The 18,460-nt window shown below is 45.1% G+C and overlaps 1 protein-coding gene across 1 annotated transcript; it reads left to right on the forward strand.

The window, feature by feature from the left end:
• The first annotated feature begins 8,704 nt into the window (after nucleotides 1-8,704).
• Nucleotides 8,705-17,092, forward strand: LOC119003620 (40S ribosomal protein S3a-like). The gene is made up of 2 exons (XM_037070077.1): nucleotides 8,705-8,742; nucleotides 16,822-17,092. The coding sequence occupies exons 1-2, from the start codon at nucleotides 8,705-8,707 to the stop codon at nucleotides 16,988-16,990; spliced, it is 207 nt and encodes a 68-aa protein (XP_036925972.1). The 3' UTR covers nucleotides 16,991-17,092.
• The last annotated feature ends 1,368 nt before the right edge of the window (nucleotides 17,093-18,460 follow it).

Raw genomic sequence — 18,460 nt, forward strand, 5'->3', positions numbered from 1 at the left:
GGAATGTGGTGATTTTGCAATGGGTGTGAGGGCCACAGAGAGCCAGGAGGCTGGAACTAAAGTGGGCTGTGTGCTCTTAAAAGTGGGTGGAAGGGGGGGTCCTGAAGGAGTGCCGGGAGCAAGGAAAGGAGTGGGCCAGGGGGCCAGAGGCAAGAGTGAACTTCTTCACTCTTGGACACACAAGAGAAATCAGGGCAAATGTGTCACCGTTGAATGAGGCATTAAGTCAAACAAACACCATTCAAATCTGCTCTGGAAAATAAGAGATCGCCAGTAACCAGCCCCACAGTGACATATGTCATGTCCATGTCTTAACACTTCAAACATGTCCCAATTACGTCAAACAGGCTGAATATTCATCTCTCACTCTCTCTCCCCTGCCCTTCTCTCTCTCTCTACCGCTCTCTCTCTCAGGTCATTCTGGCTCGGCGAATACTAGATTGTCAGCCCAGATTTATACCATGACTGTATATTTCATGAATGAACCTTTGGAGTGTCCAGAACTCCACTCGCACCTAATGACCACTCTTTCCTGGGTGCGTGACAAGTGCTATGTGTAGGAGCATCCAGGAAACACTAGGGGAGAAAGAGCAGAGCAGACGTGAGGGGACAATGTGAAAAGCAGGAATCAGCAAAGCAGGCTTCCTGCACATGTGTGTTTATCACGCAATATCAATAAATACAAGGTATTTTTTCACGGTTTCCACATATTTAATTTTCTTTTACCAGATACACACTACTATGTTCCCAAAAGGTAGATATCTTTCCTGTGTCCTGTTGTCCAGGCATGTTTAATAAGCCAATTATATTAAATTACTCCCAATTAATTGCGAAAAGGATAAAAAAGATAAAGTGAATTTTTTATTTTATTGTTCAAGTATATTTTATTGACTGGGCTATTACAGTTGTCCCATTTTTTTCTCCTCTTTATTCCCCTCCACCCTGCCCCCCTCCCACCAGCATTTTCCCTCACCTTAGTTCACGTCCATGGGTCATACAGTAAAATGACAACAAACTCACAACTATCAACAACTGAACCTTAAAAAAAAAGCTAATTTTTTAAAAGACAAAAAAATAATCTCACACTATGGAAAGCAGGCCTGATTTCCTGTGTTATTATAAGACCTTCTGTATGTCTTTTTTAAATTATATTTTATTGATGATGCTATTATAGTTGTCCTGATTTTTCTCCCTTTGTCCCCCTTTTCCCCCCTCCACCCAGCACCCCCTCACTTCCTCAAGCAATCCTCCCACCATTGCTCATGTCCACGGGCTGTTCCAAAAAACTTACACTGTACTTTACATCCCCATGGCTATTCTGTAACTACCCGTTTGTACTTCTTAATCCCCTCGCCTCTTCACCCATTTCCCCACACTCCTCTTTCATCTGGCAACCATCAAAATGCTCTCTGCATCCATGATTCTGTCTCTGTTTTTCTTATTTGCTTAGTTTGTTATTTCCAGATTCAATGGTTGATAGGTATGTATTTTTTGCCATTTTATTGTTCATAGTTGTTTTTTAAGATTTATTTTTTTAGAGAGCAGGAAAGGGAGGGAGAGAGAGAAGGAGAGAAACATCAATGTGTGGTTGTCTCTTGCACACCCACAACTGGGGACCTGACTCATAACCCAAGCCTGTGCCCTGACTGGGAATTGAACTGGTGACCCTTTGGTTCACAGGCTGGCACTCAATCCACTGAGCCACACCAGCCAGAGATATTGTTCATAGTTTTGATCTTTTTCTTAAATAAGTCCCTTTAACATTTCATATACTGATGGCTTGGTAATGATGAATTCCTTTAGCTTTTTCTTGTCTGGGAAGCTCATTATCTGCCCTTCAGTTCTAAATGAAAGCTCTGCTGAGTAGAGCAATCTTGGATGCAGGTCCCTGCTTTTCATGACTTTGAATATTTCTTGCCAATTTCTTCTAGCCTGAAAAGTTACTTTTTTTTTTTTTTTTAGATTTTATTTATTTATCTTTAGAGGGAAAGGGAAGGAGAGAAGTATCAATGTATGGTTGCCTCTCGTGAGTCCCCTGCTGGGAACTGGCCTGCAACCCAGGCATGTGCCCTGACTGGGAATCGAACCGCGATCATGTGGTTCGCAGGCCCGTGCTCAATCCACTGAGCTACGCCAGCCAGGGCGCAAAGTTACTTTTGAGAAATCAGCTGACGATCTTATGGGAACTCCCCTGTAGGTAACTAACTTTTCTCTTGCTTCTTTTAAGATTCTCTCTTTACCTATAATCTTTGGCGTTTTAATTTTAGTGTGTCTTAGAGTGGGCCTCTTTGCATACCTCTTGTTTGGGACTGTCTGTGCTTCCTGGACTTGCCTGTCTATTTCCTTCACCAAATTTGGGAAATTTTCTTTCATTATTGTTTCAAATAGACTTCCAATTTGTTGATCTATCTCTTCTTCTACTGGTACCCCTGTAACACGAATGTTGGATCTCTGGAAGTTTTCCCAGAGGCTGCTTATACTATCCTGATTTTTTTGGATTCTTTTATCTTTGTATTGTTCTGATTGGTTGTTTTTTCTTCCTTATGCTCCATATCACTGATTTGATTCTCAGTTTCATCCACTCTACTGTTGTTTCCCTACAAATTGTTCCTTATTTTAATTAGTGTATCCTTCATTTCTGCCTGGATCTTTTTTATGCTGCTGAGGTCTTCACTAAGTTCCTTGAGCATTCTTATAACCAGTGTTTTGAATTCTGCATTATCTCCATTTTGTATAGTTCTTTCCCTAAAGTTTTGATCTGTTCTTTCATTTGGGCCATGTTTCTTTGTCTCCTCATTTTGGCAGCCTCCCTGTGTTTGTTTCTATGTATTATGTGGAGCTGCTCTGACTTTGTGCCTTGGTAGTGTGATCTAGTATAGCAGGTGTCCTGTAGGGTCCAGCGGCACAGCCTCCCCTCTCACCCAAGCTGGGTACTCGAGGTGTGCCCTTTGTGTGGGCTGAGTACACCCTCCTCTTCTAGTTGAGCCTTGGTTGCTGTTGGCAGAGCAATGGGAGAGGTTTACCCAGGCCAGTCGTCTGCAAGGACTGGCTATGAGGGAGAAGGCAATAAATTGTGCGTGTGTGTGTGCATGTGTATGGAAAGGGGGTGCTGGTGATGGGATTAGTCACTTGCAATAGGGTAGCCTAGAAAGGCTCCAGAGAAAAAGACATCCAAGATCCCTGAGGTTGCCAAGAGAGTGAGTCGTGTGGACACTTGGGAGGAGAGCATCCCAAGGAGAAGGAACAGTCGGTACAGAAGCCCTATGGCAGGAACAGAAAAGCAGGAGGACTAGAGTAGCTAGAACAGAGTGAGAGGGAGAACCATAGGTCAGGGAGGTGTGCAGAGTGCGGGGGCACGATGACAAATGACATAGGGCCTTGTCACCATTTTTAAGGAGTGCTGTGAGCTGGGTTTTATACTGAGGGTTTGAGGGCACCACGATTTCCTGATGGTTTAGATGTGGGATGTAAGAAAGAGAAGCATCAAAGATGATTCTAAGATTTCAGGCCTGAACAAAGTAGGAAGCAGAAATTGATGCTGTAGAAAATGAAAAACAGTATTGCCTGAACGTAGATTCTATCACCGCTATTTTTTCAAGTGGTACTTTGGTAGTAGGTGATGCCATGAGGTCTGCTGTGGTCATATCTCTGATACGATATCAGGGCTCTCCAGGTGGCAAGAACATGACATTTAGGCCCTCCTCCAACAACTGTTTAGTGAGTACTTATTTATGCCACATGCTCTTCTGGCACGGGGAAGAAAAGCAGTTTTTAAAATGTCACCTTGTCTGTGGAGCTTACGTTCCACAGGGAAGGAACCAACAATGACTAAACAAACGCACACTGTGCCAAAGGTGGCTAGGCACTAGAAAGGCACGCAAAAGCGAGAAAGGGCACAAGGGCAGGAGGAGGCAGATCCATTTTGGTGGGGAGAGCTCTATACCCTGCTTTCCAAAGCTGTATTTCTTTGGGGCATCCAGACTCAAAAGATACAAGAGTGTCTACTTCTGAATCACCTACACTGGTGGTTAAAGACCTATTCCCCCGTGCTGCCTCCTTTTCTGGGAGAGTATATTCATTTCCTGTGGCCACTGTAACAAATACTGCAAACTGGAAGTCTGAAATCAGTGTCACTGGGCCAAAACCAAGGTGTTGGCAGGCTGTCTCCCTGGAGGTTACAGAGGAGGATCTGTTCCTTGCTTCCTCCCCCTTCTGCTGGTGGCCAGGCTCCCTGGCTCATGGCCACTTCACTCCTGTCCCTGGCTCCAGGGTCACATGGCTTCCTCTTCTCTAACAGATCCCCCTCTTCCTCGACCTCATAAGGATACATGTGATTACACTTAGTGCCCACCTGGATTATCTGGGGTAATCTTCCTTAATCACATCTAAAAGACTCTTTCCTTTTAAGGTGACATTTACAACTTCCAAGGATTAGGGTCATCACATATGGAGACTAATACGGAGCCTATCGCTCCATAGACGCTTTACCACACATGACGAAAACAGAACTTAAGGTGGCCATTTCTTTTATACCACCTTTCCAATTACAATTCATCATGACATTTGTAAAATAGGTTGTCTCGCCTTGTATAAGAAACGTGAGTGGACACGAGAAAGATGCTTGTTTCTTAATCTTTATGAACTCTGCTTTCATCTGGAGCTACCCTTTGGAGAAGCTTGACTCAATACGTGAAAAGCCTAAACATGCTGCTCATATTTGTATCACGGAAACAAAACAACAGGCTGCTGCTGTCATTAGGGTTAACCATTCATCCACCCCTTTGTTCATCTAGTAAATATTTACTGCTGCCATATAGAATTGTGGGTAAGAGCCCCGGCTGAGGGGGTCAGGCAAATCCGGGTTCAAATCCTGGCTCTACCACTTATTAGCTGTGTGATCTTAGGAAAGCTATTTAACATTTCTGAGTCTGTTTCCTTATGTGTTTCCTAAATAGGATGAAATGAGAAACAGGGGACATGAAGCCCTTTGCCTGCTACATAAGAAAGTGCTCAGTAAATGTTAGTGATTAGCACCCAGTCCTATTGGGACTACAACGTGAGAGAACATGATGGCCCTCCCTCACGGTCACCGAGTGTCTTCCCCCAGCTAGATGTAAATTCTGGGAGATCAGGCACTTGATGTTGTGTTTATTGTTTTGTTGCAAGCATCTAGTACCTGGCACATATTGGGCACTCAGTGAATATTTTTTGAATGAATAAATGTGTGTGTGTATGTCGTGGAGTTTACTAGTTTCATCTCTGGAAATGCATACCTAACACCACCACTGCTCTTGGGGGCCTCCCAAGCTTCAAAGGAAGGAAGAAGTCATTGTTTATCATGTATTTCCCTTTTATAAATGTGGATAAGGAGCAAGAGAAGAGATAAAAATGGAGGTCCTACATAATGCATTATGGCTAGTGTAGTCCAAGGATTAGGTAGGGAGTTGCCGCTTAATAAAGAATACCAACAACTACCAAAAAACTCACTTCCACATACTTGTGGGTTTGATCTCTATACCTCATCTGCAAATATTCCCACCATCCAGAGAAAGATGGCCAGATTGCAAACTTCTCAAGAACAAGAAACCCTAGGTTATGCTTCTCTTTGACAGCCTGATCCAGGTCTTCATTCCTTTGACTGTACTTTTTGTACATTTTCAAGCTGCAAAGCATCTAAGACACATAATAGGTGCCCATTTACTCATTTATTCAACAAACTTGTTTTGTGCACAGACTTGGAGGCACATTGTACTGGGTGCTGGGGATTTAGATGCCCTGCAGGAGGTCCCAGATTGGCTGGAGAGACAGATAAATTAGGAAGTGATTGCATTGCAACCATTACCAGCATGGGTCAGTTGGCTAAGCATCATCCCACAAGTTGTCCCATGAGGCACAATATCGCCAGTTTGGTTCCCAGTCAGGTCGTATGCCTGAGTTGTGGGTCTATTCCCCAGTCATGGTGCGTGTGAGAGGCAACCCGTCGGTGTTTCTCTCACACATCGATGTTCCTCTCTCTCTTTCTCACTCCCTTCCTCTCTCTCTAAAAATACATAAATAAAAATCTTTTAAATAAGTGATTGCAATGTAGAGTGCAGGTGTCAGAAGGTAGAGTGGTAGGACCATAGAGGAAATTCTCTTTGGGTAGAAATCAGCAAAGTTTTCTTGGAGGCCCCTTGAACTCCATCATGAAGAATGAGTAACAGTTTGACAAGCCGATGAGGAGACATTTTAGGCTGAAGGACCACAAAATGCAACGTGAGCATCCAAATCAGTGAGCTCCTGCTAGTGTTTCGGCCCACGTCTTGCTGTCGTCTGCATGCCCAAGACCTGGCCTGACCTTCCCTTTCCCTGGCTCAGTAAATCATGATCTGACACAGTGAAACACGTTCTCCAGGCTGCAGGGTCCTCAGGTCAAGGTAATGGGTCACTAGCCAGCCAGCCAGCGCCTCCAAGGAGTGAACCAGGACCTGAGAAGCAAGTACATGGGCCCCACAGCGCAGATGAACAAGAGTAAGGCATGGAGAAAGGCATGTGATGTTTACCTTCACAAACTGCAAAGCCACTAGCTTGCAAAGTGTTATTACGTCCGTCCACAGGTGAAAGGTGGTTTTCCTGTTACTCAAGGACTCTTGATCGGGCTCTGATTGGTCTCTGGAGCATTGTTTTACCACCTAGAGACAGGCAGCACTGGAGAGGAGATGTGGTTTGCTGGGCAGAAGTTTACAGGGCAGGAAATTGCTTCACTGGGCATAGCCATTCATAAGACACACCTCTGGGAAAAGGAGACCAGGCTCCTGGCAGGTCTGGCCTTGGCCACTTGTTTACAACAGCAACAACCCATGTTCCTGGTTACACAATGTGGCAACGTCACTTTGAATGGGGATCTTTGCTCCTTGGAGGAATAAACACATTCCTCACTCGCAATGGCATTTGCAGACCTCACAGACTTGTCAGTGGCCCTCCTGGAGGCCTTAGTGTCGTAGGAAGGTGACTGTAAACATAGTTAGCTCTATAACTTATTCCAAATTTGGCTGAATCTTCCTTTATTTTGCAATACAGCCACAGATGAAGATACTCTAAAGTGCAGGGTGGAAAAGGGTGACGCTCCTTTGTCAGGAGTTGCCAAAGCCAGGCTACATTTCTTAAAACAATCTAGTCAGTGGTTTAAGGGTCATTGGTCAGTCTTTGAGGAGGAGGGGGCAGGGCTGTGGGCTGTTTGGATGCACCCCAAAGCCCATGTTTCCATTGTCCCACCAGCTCTTACCTGAGCTCTAGAGTCCAGACTTTCTAACACTAGAGCCATCAGATCGGCACATATCACGAGGAGGGAAGATCAAGGGCGGTGGCCAGAGTCTCCAGAACCATGGGGGTCTGTCTGGCGAGTTGCTGGAGGCCTCCAGCCCAGCACCGTTCAGCAGAATCAAGTCATGCTCCCGGCCCTACTCTTCCCCACCTCCTCTAGAAACCTCACCTCAGTCCCTTCCTGGCCAGGTGAGCTGCAGTGGGCTTCACCTTTCTAAGGTCTTAGGTTCCGTATCTGTGAAGTGTGGGGGAATCATGCTGATTAATGTCACAGCTCCAATGTGGGGCTTCAATAAAACCCCTAATCTTCTCATTCTCGAGTGTGTTTGCACATTCAAGGTTTGATGCATCATCTCCAAGGGCAGTTGGGCAGGTAAGGGGAACTTGGAGGGGACTCTTAATTTATGGTTTGTTTGTTTTTTGTTTTTTACCTTTCTGTAAGTTGTTGCAGGCAATTCACCATGGCCCCCAAACTTAGTTCAGGACCTACTAACTGTGTAGTTAGGCTTTGAGGCAGAACATCGAAGGGCAGGAGCAGTAAGTGGCAAAAGGCCCTGGGCTTACCCCATTGAGCTTGTGTTATTGGCCTCCCTGGAGACCATTTTCAAGGATAAAACTTAGCCAAGGACACGTTAGATGACTACTTCAGTCAGTACCCACTCTATTCCTTGTTTTCAACTGCCCTCGGGATCTCAGGCTCATTGCAGCCCCTTTCCAGGCCCCTTCCCTATCCAGGAGACAACAAAGTGCCTACAGCAACTGTGCCCAGGTGTTTGGGAAACAGTGGTACTGGTCATCTGATATCCAAATCTTGCTGGAGGGGCCATGATCAGCCTAGAAGTGCAGCAATGGTCCCTGGGGTCAGACTAGAGGAGCGTGTGGCCGGGGCAGCCTAGGACAGACCCAAGGGAGTATGTTTTGGGATTAAGGATGTTTTCCGCACAAAAGTATTAGAAGCTTCCTTTGAGGTGGTACCCCCAAGTGCGGTGCATGTATTTATTGGGTCTGATAGCCTAAACAACATGCTTCTCAAACCCGTAGAACAGTGAACCAGGGCTATAAGAAGCCACAGGAGAAATTTTATTTCTGGAGCATCAATTTTATTCAGAGACAAGTAATTCTAACTGCCTTTTATATGAAAGCAAACTGATAGATCATGGTAGAAAATACAAAATGTATGTGCATTTTTAAGATAAAATATGGGGTTTCAAAGAAATTTCCTGTTTGCAGTGATCTAAAATCCTAGGCCCCTTGAGAACTGTGAATGGTACTTCAGTAGAAAAGTTTCAGAAGCACTCACTTAAAAGAACCAAGCAGAAAAATGTTGCCATTGACAGTGTCCCCACTGGCCATGCGTGCTGCTAGACCCCGTCCCCGCAGTGAAAGCCCCCTCGATGAGACCATGGCACTGGGAAAGCAGCAGCCCCTCACATTATCTGGGCTGACCCTGGGACCCCAAGAGATCAACGTGCTGTCCTTCTCCCAAGCTCTCTGAGATGTAAGTTCCCCATCCTACAGAAAGACTTGTGACCCCGTTATTATTTTCTCTATTCCTGATGGCCAGTGCAACACTCAGCACAGATGAGGCACTCAGTGAAGGTGTGTTGGGATGAACTGAGCTCCAGACAGATGCCCCCACCTCTCTTTTTAAAGATTTTACTTATTTACTTTTAGACAGAGGAGAAAGAAGGGAAAAAGAGAAATATCAATGTGTGGTTGCCTCTCAAGTGCCCCCTACTAGGAACCTAGCCTGCAACCCAGGCATGTGACCTGACTGGGAATCGAACCAGCGACCCTTTAGTTTGCAGGCTGGCACTCAATCCACTGAGCCACACCAGCCAGGAAATGCCTCTATCTCTCTTGAGAATGGTGTCAGCCCCGGACGCAAATCCACGGGCAACCCAACCAAACAGCATGGACACTGATAACAAGTGCAGTTCCACTTGGGAACCAGTGGTGGCAATTTTTACTTGACCCCCTCAGCCTGTTTCCCAGGCCAAAGGGCTGGGAAATTCTTTCCAAGTAGAGACAATATATAATTTTTTTTACTTTTATTCACACTTTGGAGACCAGGCCACTGAGCCACATAAGGCAAGTTAATAGCTCTACTCTGGAATACTCAGAGATGAGCATTGAGCGACCGTCTGGCTCTGAGTATATATGCAGTAAGTTTTCTCTGACCAGTGCTTCCTCTGACATCCTGCCGAGTGCAGCTTTTCTGGCCTCCCTGACTCCAATGTAAGCCCCTGAGAGTCAGAGCGACGTCTAATTAATTCACCTTTGTACCTCCTACCACTTAGCAGAATCACTGCACAGAGGACACTCCCCAAAATACTTGCCAGGGAGGAGTATGCCAGCATTCACATAAGTCATTTGCTAAATATTTATGTTCCGCGCAGTCTGCCAGGCAGGGGTGTTCAATGAGGAATAAGAAACAAGCTCTTCCCTCAAGGGGCTCGTGCTTAGTAGGGAAGGCTAGTATGGAACATACCCATTGCATGACAGAGGGAAGCTCAGAGGCGCCACCAGGGCCCTCCCGGACAATGCAGGTGATGCCTGCCCACTGGCCAGGGGACTCAGTAGATAAAGTAAGGCCTTCTAAAGCCATTGAGGTGGGCTCAGCCTCCCACAGCTGAAGTCACAGGGGACCAACAGGAGGATCAGCTCCAATGGGGTGGGGGTGGTTTTACAATCACAGGAATGTCCAGAGCGGGTGGGCGGAAGGGTGACCTCCCCATCACCCTGCAGGAAAGTGAGGCCAGGCTAGCACCTGTTGAGACAGGTAACTCCATTTGCCCATTGTCCCATGTTTGCAGAGGAGGAGCAGTGAACTCCAAGGAGTAAGAGGGGATGGGTCACAACCGGGTGAGTCTCCTGTTGGTGGCACCACAAGCATTAGCACTGAGATAGAGAGGCTGTCCGGGAAGGATTTATAACTCCCTATTTCAAGGTCTTATCATAAATAGGCTCTTTCTCAATTGCAGCACGTCAGGGGTAGGGGGAGTAGACAGGTAAGGACGGACTAAAGAACGGTGCTGGGGGTAGGGCGAGAACCTCGTGGAAATGTGCACACTTGGTTGTAGCAGATAAAAAAGTTTAGGAGTGAGAGGAGGGTGGAGAGAGGCATGTGGAGTTGTTTGTGGCTAATATTGTATGGGACATTGAACTGGTTAATCATAATGCTTTATTTCTTACCTAATTTCCTATGACCAGGCCCCAAAGGTCACAAACATGCTTCAGAATGTAGTGATATCCTGAGGCAAGCCCAGACAGAGAGCCAGCCCAGTGGGAAGCATTGTCTTACCCAGGCTTTTGTTTTCTAGAAGTTTCTCCCCCACCCTCCGGGTTCCTCACCCAGTACATTTTATTGCTTGGGGGAAGCGGGCGGTAGGTCTGGTCTACCTGTAGCTTCAGACTCAGACATATAGCAGAGCTGTGCCTGGAGAAAGGCAAACTGCTTTGCTGGTGGGTGGGAGGGGAGGATGGGTGGGTGTAGGAGGCAGGGAGGCAGGGAGGCAGTTGGTGGAAGGGGGGGGGAGAGGAAATCTGCAAGTGGGAACCTCAGGCCCATGGATGGCTGCTAAAGGCACCAGTGACACCTTTGGACGCCTCTCTTCCCGTTCCAGTCTTCCCTTGACATCTATTCTTACCCGATGTCACCCGAATAAAAAGAGGTGTCCAGGGGAAGCAGCACACCTGCAGCACACCTGAGGTGTCCAGGGGAAGCACCACACCCCAGGAGGCTACCCTGAAGGGAGCGCACTAGGTGTTTCCTCCCCCTGCATCCCTGTCCCAGGCTTTTCTGGACTCAGCCAGGTCTGCAGTCTGCTCCTAGGTGGGACTGCAGGCTCAGCAGGAGTTGAAAGATGTCCCTCAAAATCCCCCATAGCATGCCTCCCTCCTCCCACTTCTCTGGAGACATCAAACACCCCAGGCCCGAGCTGATTGGCCCAGTTAACAAACACAGCCAGGCTTGGGGGAGGCTTGCAGGCCTCTCCTCAGTCTCCCAACTGCAGCCTGAGCAAATCCCCCTGGGACTTCAAAGCCAGCTGCTTGTTTGCCTGGCCACAGAGAAGCAACAATGCTTTCCCTTTGACCTAAGAAAGCATCCCTGACAGAGAACTGCTGGCCAGGGCCCCAAACAGAGCACAGGACTCTGCCTAGGGGCTGTGAGGTAGGCATTTCTGCCAGCCTTCCTCGCTTGTCTAAGACCAGGCTATGTGTTGGGCAGACCTGATGGAACTATGTCCCCAGGCCCCTGGATGTATCTCTGGAAAGACTGCCCCACCGGGACTCAGTTCAAGGAGGGCAGACTCCCCTCACCCCCTTGGGGTGTAAGTGACCCATGCCCTTGCTTTTTCCCTGGAGGCACCCTTGCTTCCAGGGACTGCTTGCTCATCACAAAACATGGCAGTGTGGTGTGTGTACTTACCCATGCCAGGTGTATATGTGTGTGGCCGTACACGCACGTGTGCACATCCCAGTGATCCCAGATTCTGTAGGAACTATGCCCTTGACTTATATTCTGAAAGCACACTTTTATGTTTGATCTGGTGTATGAATGCTGTATGAGAAGCAGTAAGTGAAACCAGCCAGTCCGCACACGAGATGAAACCCGTCTTAAGACATACCCTTCGGCTAGCTTCCCAAGTCAAAGATGACTTACTCCTACTTCCAAACACCTTCACTTTGGGGCTTGAAAATCGATTCCAGGCTATAGCATCCAGCACCCATTTTGACCTTTAACAAGATTTTTTTGTAGTAATTATGAAGATGATGGTTTTTCCCTGATGAGTGGCCCTTGCACATCCTCTGTCCCATGCAGAAGAGGATGTGGGGAGTGTCCAGCGCAGTTCTTTCTGAAGGTAGAGCCTGGCCATAGATACGATGTAGGGTGGGGAGGTGTGCGGGCACCAAGTCACCCAGAGCTGGGTTTGACTCCAGTTCTGCCTCTTACTCCCTGTGTCAACCTGAGGACATTATTTAACACTCTGATCCTACATTTCTTCATCTGTAAAGGGACTAAAACCTACTGGAAGATTCTACCCGAAGAAAGTAATATTCTTGGTGATCATAATATGAGAAAATTGCTCTGGCCAGGTGGCTCAGTTGGTTGGAGTGTCATCTCGTACACCACGCACCGCCCCCCCACCAAAAAAAAAAAAAAAAGATCGTGGTTTGATTCACAGTTAGGGTACACCCCTGGATGGTGAGCTCCATCCCCAGTCGGGGCATATATAGGGGCAAATGATTGATGTTTTTTTTCTCACATCAATGTTTCTCTTTCTCTCTCTCCCTTCCTCTCTCTCTAAAATCAATAAACATATCCTCAGGTGAGAATTTTCTTTTTAAACATTTTACAAAAAAAAAAAAAAAAAGACAGAGAGAAAAAAAAGCATAGGACAGAAAATAAAATACGAGTACCAGTCAAGGAGGTCCAATATCTAAATTTAGGAGTTTCAGAAAGAGAGAGCAGAGGAAACTGAAGAGAAGAAATTCTCAGATAAATAATCCAAGAGAAACTTCTCGAAATAAGATAACTTCCAGGTGGAAAGGGCCCACCAAGCGTTCAGCATATTACAGGAAGACAGATCCATCCATCTCACATATTATTAGACAAGAAAGAACACAGAATGGATTCAAACCAGCTTCAGCAAAGTGATTACTTCTGAAGTACAAGACAGGAACAGGAGTAGGGAGAAATACAAGTTTCAAGTAAATCTGTAATTGTTCTTTTAAAAAACTGAATATGGTGAAACATTAACTTTTGTTAAATATTACAGGTATTCAGGTACCTGAATACCTGTAATATTCTCTGAACTGTTCTATGTTTTATAATTAAAACATAAATGCAATGAGGCTCAGAAAAATATATGAGAATAATCATCATAGCCAAAAGTTGAAAAAAGAATTAAATATCCATCAGGGGAAAATGGATAAGTTATAGTACATTTATACACTGGAGTAGTAGTCAATAAAAAGGAATGAATGACTGATACATAAACATTGTGGATGAATCCCAAAATACACGTTTGACAAAAGGAGCCTGATACAAATCTGTGTGAAATTTAAAACAAATCTAGGGTGACAGAGTCAGAATTGCCTAGGGATAGAGAAGAGGCAGATTGAGGGACTGAATGAAAAGGAGCAAGAGGGAACTTTCTGGGGTGATAAACTGTTCTGTATCTTCTTTTCAGTGGATGTTACGTGAGTGTATCCAATTGCCCAAACTTGTTGAATTGAGCACTTAAGATGCATCATTTGGTTGTTTGTAAATTAAACTTCAATAATGAATGAATGAATGAATGAATGAAGGGGGAAGAATAGGTGATGAAAGGGAGCTTCAAAATTAAATCTGGGGTAGAAGGGTAGTCTCCACCCTGTGACCCGACGGGGTTCATAGTGTAAAGCCCTGTGTGGGAAAGGAGAGCCAATGTTCATAAATAACCTAGTTTCTTTTGAATTTTCATCTTTTTATCTGCTCCAGAGTCCACATGAAACAGTACCAGAGTGATGGTCTGTTTCGGAACTCTGAAAAGAGTAAGACAAACTGGTTCTATTCAACTACACAAAAGTTAAAAAGAAAATACACGGAACTCAGACCGCACCCTGGCCAACCTCCATCTGATCTGTGAATCTCCTTTATGACAGGCAAGCCAGGCTTAGGCTCAAAACTCTGCAGTAACAAAGAGGTCCCTCCTTCCCAGAAATAATACCAAACAACAACTACGACTAACCTTTCTAAGTGCTAATGATGCACCTGGCGCTGTTGAAGCTCTTGGCTCATTCCGAATGCAGACGGCCACGTCTGTAGAAAGTTCAGACAGAACTCTAACATTTCCCTTCTATCTTCACAGTTCCCTTACCTGAGGGGGAATGAGAGTTTTCATCTTGGAATGGGTCGCCCATGGAGATTATAGGGGAGGACAGAGTAGATATTCACCCTTACGTGTTTATCGTCATGAACAGTCTACACTGGGCTCTAAAGTGTAGCGACAGTGACAGCAGTAGTTAAAATTTGTTGAAGCATATGCTCAATTTCCATGCACTTACCTCATTCCATCCACATAATAACCCTGTTTTTCTACAGATAAGCCAAGTGTCACTCTGAAAGGTTAACCATCTTAAGGCCCAGAGCTGGTAGCCCACATTCTCGCCCAGCTCTCTGGCCCAGAGGCTGAACCGTTACCCACAGCAGTCTGCACACGATTTCAAAGCTAGTATGTTTCTGAGAAGAGTGTAATGGAAACATCTCTGAACTACAGGTGAGAAGACCTAAGCTCTGCTCCCTTGTCTGTTACTTTCTCTGTGGGTTTGAGCAAATTGTTTTCTTCATTGCATTTAGTATGAGACAAGAAAGGTGGATTTGATGATCCCCAAAGACCAGGCCTAACTCTGACAATCTACATGTTCCAAGCTAAAGGTGTCTATAATTCTTTCTCATCTGGACTGTGCCTCGAATAACATTTTCTAGGGCTTCCAATTAACATACAGAGGTGCTGCTAATGATGATGAAATGCATGAATGAATGAATGAATGAATGAAGTGGAATCTTTAGCATTTCCCTTTGTAGAAGGCTGCCCCTGGTCAGCTGTCTCAGGAGAAGGAGAGAGTATTCGTCTCACTTCTCAGTTTCAGTTGCCTTCCACCACCGGCCTCCAATCTCAGGGATTAAATAAATAAAGGCAGCTTCGACCCCAGAGCTTTCTCTCAAGGCCCAGCTGTAGGCTGGAAGCAGAAAGTGAATATGCACAGAGTGGCCAATTAGTTTACTGAGTGCCCTCATGACCTCTGACCCCTGCTGGGCCACCCCATCCATTAGCTGTCCTTTCCCCCCTCCACCCTCCTCTCTCTCAGTTTGTATCGTTGTCCCGCCATTCTCTTTCAGCAAAGAAACATGCTCAGGCATTCAGCCAGCCGCTTCCACTTTCTGTTCTTTTGTCTGCTCCCTCTGTTGCCCTTGTAGCGAACCTGGTCACCACTCCTTGACCCTATGGCTGGTCACTTCCCTCCTGGTGATGGGGAGGGTCGGTGTTCCAAGGCATGTCTCGCTGGGAGAAGAAGACAAGCTCTTACCTTTCCCTTTCACTTGGGTTTCACTCCACAAACTTGAGTGTTAACCCTAATCCTCACTGCAAGGAAGTCTGTAATGTTTTCTCTGGGATGACGACTTCTTTCAAAGGCACATGTTTTGAACAGTCCATGTGGGTGAAGGCAGGAGCGTGTTCCTTTGACGTGTTGGCTGTTTCTCCATGAAATTGGTGAGGGGAGTATATTTTGATTGAGAGAGGAAAGGCTAGTGCAAGATTATGGGTGTGTGAGTACATATTTGTGAAAAACTATAAAGCCGTCATCAAAAAGCAAACATAAACTAATATTAACAGACTTGAGAAAAGCCTTCCAATTATTGATTGCCTCTGCTAATTCTTTAAAATTCTAGCTCAGAGAGCAAGGGAACTGGTGGTGAATTTATTAGGAAAGGGCAAGCGCCTGGGAGTCAGACCACTGCATTTCAATCTAGGTCCTGCCACTTGTGGACTGCGAGACTTTGGGCAGTCATAGTGGCTTCCAGCATTCTGGGTGCCTTCCAGGAGCCAAGTGCTTTACACACTGCGCCTCATTGAATCCTGATAAGCAGTGAGGTAGATATTATCATTAATTATCATCTCCATATTACAAGTAAGAAATGGAGGCTAAGAGAAATTAAATTATTTGTTCAGGGATGTATAAATAATGAACGGCAGGAAAGGAACATGCAGGAGGTATACACAACTCCAGAGTTCTTAACTGCAGTACCGTATGTCTTCTAAGTTATAATGTACCGAAGCTAATCTTTAGACATTATACAGGTGAGCTTCAGTTTCCTCGCCTGTAAAATACTCACCTGTAAAGTGCTTGAGAGGAGGAATGATTAAGCAGTCCTGCATGTTTACTGTATTCCAGGCATTTTTCTAAATGCTGACATATCTTATCTCGTTTAAGCCTCACAAGTTTCTAATAAATTGGAACTATTTTTATCCCCACTTTACAGAGGAGGAAACTGAGGCTTACAGAGGTTAAGAAACTAACCCAGATCACATACAGCTAGTAAGTGAAGCTGGATTCTGAGTTGAGCCTGTTCGACTCTATGGCCCATGCTTTTCTACATTACATTGTATTACCTCAAAGAGGTGTGTTGAGGAAGTTATGGTATACACGTACACACACACACGGTATACACACACGGTATACCCACAAAGACTCCTTCAGGAAGGAGAGAACCAATTCCAACCCAGAGTAACAGAGACAGCTTTCTGAGAATGTAGAGGAAAATCACCTGATGGAAAGTTGCTTTAATGCCAAAAAGGTTCAGAAATACATCTGTTTCATAAAATGAGGGACATCCTAATCACGCACCAGTGTTTATGCTGAAGAAGTGGCAGAGTCTTTGTCATAAATATGTCTAACCAAAAGGCAGGTCTTCTAACTCTCTAAGCAACACCATGGTTGTCAGCAAGAATAAGTGACTTATGAAGGCAGCAAAGAGGGAGCCAAGAAGAACACGGTTGGCCCATTTTCTAAGAAAGATTGTTACAATGTGAAAGCACCAGCTACGTTCAACATAAGAAATTTTGGAAAAACAGCCATCACGAGAACTCAAGGAACCAAATCACATCAGATGGTCTCAAGAGTTGTGTTTTTGAAGTGAACCTAGCTGATCTGCAGAATGATGAAGATGCATTTAGAAAAGTCAAGCTAATTACTGAGGATGTACAGGGCAAAAACTGCCTGACTAATTTTCACGGCGTGGACCTTACCCAGGACAAAATGTGCTCCATGGCCGACAAATGGCAGACTGTGACTAAAGCTCGTGTTAATATCAAGACTGCTGATGGTTATTTGCTTCATCGATTTTGTGTTGATTTTACCAAAAAACATAACAATCAGATCTGAAAGACCTCTTAAGCTCAGCATCAGCAGGTCCACCAAGTCCAGAAAAGATTATGGAAAATGGGACCCAAGAAATGCAGACAAATGATTTGAAAAAAAAGTGGTCAATAAATTGCTTCTAAATAGTGTTGGAAAAGACAGAGAAAAAGCTTGACAATCCATTTATCCACTCCATGATGTCTTTGTGAGAAAATTCAAAACGCTGAATAAGCTCAAGTTTGAATTGGGGAAACTCATGGAGCTTAATAGTGAAGGTAGCAGTTTTGAAAAGCTATGAGGAGTGAGACAGATGTTGAAGCTGAACAAGTTGATGGATATAATCCCCAGTCCAAGAATCTGCTTAAATTCAGACTTTTAATGTGACAAATAAAAATTCTATTTGTGGGAAAAAAATAGTAAGGCAGGTACTGTATGTGACTCATCTTGGTACTACTTCCCCCCACCCCTTTCCCTTCTGTCCCCAATGGCATCTAGAGAAGTGTCTTGCACATAATTGGCACTCATTTGGTAGGCTTATCCTAAATGAATAAGTGAATGATACCCCCGGAAGGATGTGGTTGGGAACAAATTTCCTACTTTGGGGGCTGCCACAGCCTTGCAGCTGAAAGACCCTGTTCCCTCTCATCTTTCTCCCTGCAGCTTCTCTGACAAGCCCACAGGCTGAGTGATAGGGAGCCCACTGTACCAGAGATGATTTATGGTTCTTTGTTATACAAACACTTTCTCATTCCTCCCCATCCTCTTTTTGCCAATTCATCGTGACACTTAAATGAAACTTTAGATGGTGCACTATGACTCACAGTCTTGAAGACAATTGCTCAGGACTCTTGAACAACAATAGAGCTGGTATTCAGCTCTATAAAAAGACCACCTCTCTGTTGGGATTATCTTAGATTTCCCTGCTTTCCTCAAAGACCCCCCAAAAGAATGCCTTTATTTCTACCTCAAAAAAATCCTAAGTACCAGCCTGAGGAGTGAGAAGAAAGAGGAAGACGTGCATCTAACTGACGATGGAAGGTGATGCTCTGTAATCTCTCTCTTCAGAATTAAAATAATAGAGGCCCGAAGGAGAGTATGATCACAGTATTTCAGTCTGGGTTACAGAATAACTTTGCAAAGATCCCTCTCAGTGCGCTGGGACCCATAGCTTTGTTTTGTCAATCTGCCATCAAAATGAATGATGGCAAAGCACAGTGAAACTTTCTTGGTTTTTCAGGCTTTTAATATA

The sequence above is a fragment of the Sturnira hondurensis genome, unplaced genomic scaffold (assembly GCF_014824575.4).
Source record: "Sturnira hondurensis isolate 20B ecotype Veracruz unplaced genomic scaffold, ASM1482457v3 Scaffold0018728, whole genome shotgun sequence".
NCBI lineage: Eukaryota > Metazoa > Chordata > Mammalia > Chiroptera > Phyllostomidae > Sturnira > Sturnira hondurensis.

What these genes read in the sequence shown, in the direction of transcription:
- LOC119003620 (XM_037070077.1), top strand. Translation starts at nt 8,705, where the DNA reads ATGGCACTGGGAAAGCAGCAGCCCCTCACATTATCTGG. An exon ending in CAGCCCCTCACATTATCTGG is followed by an intron (nt 8,743 to 16,821) that starts GCTGACCCTGGG and finishes TTATGAAGGCAG; the next exon opens with CAAAGAGGGAGCCAAGAAGA.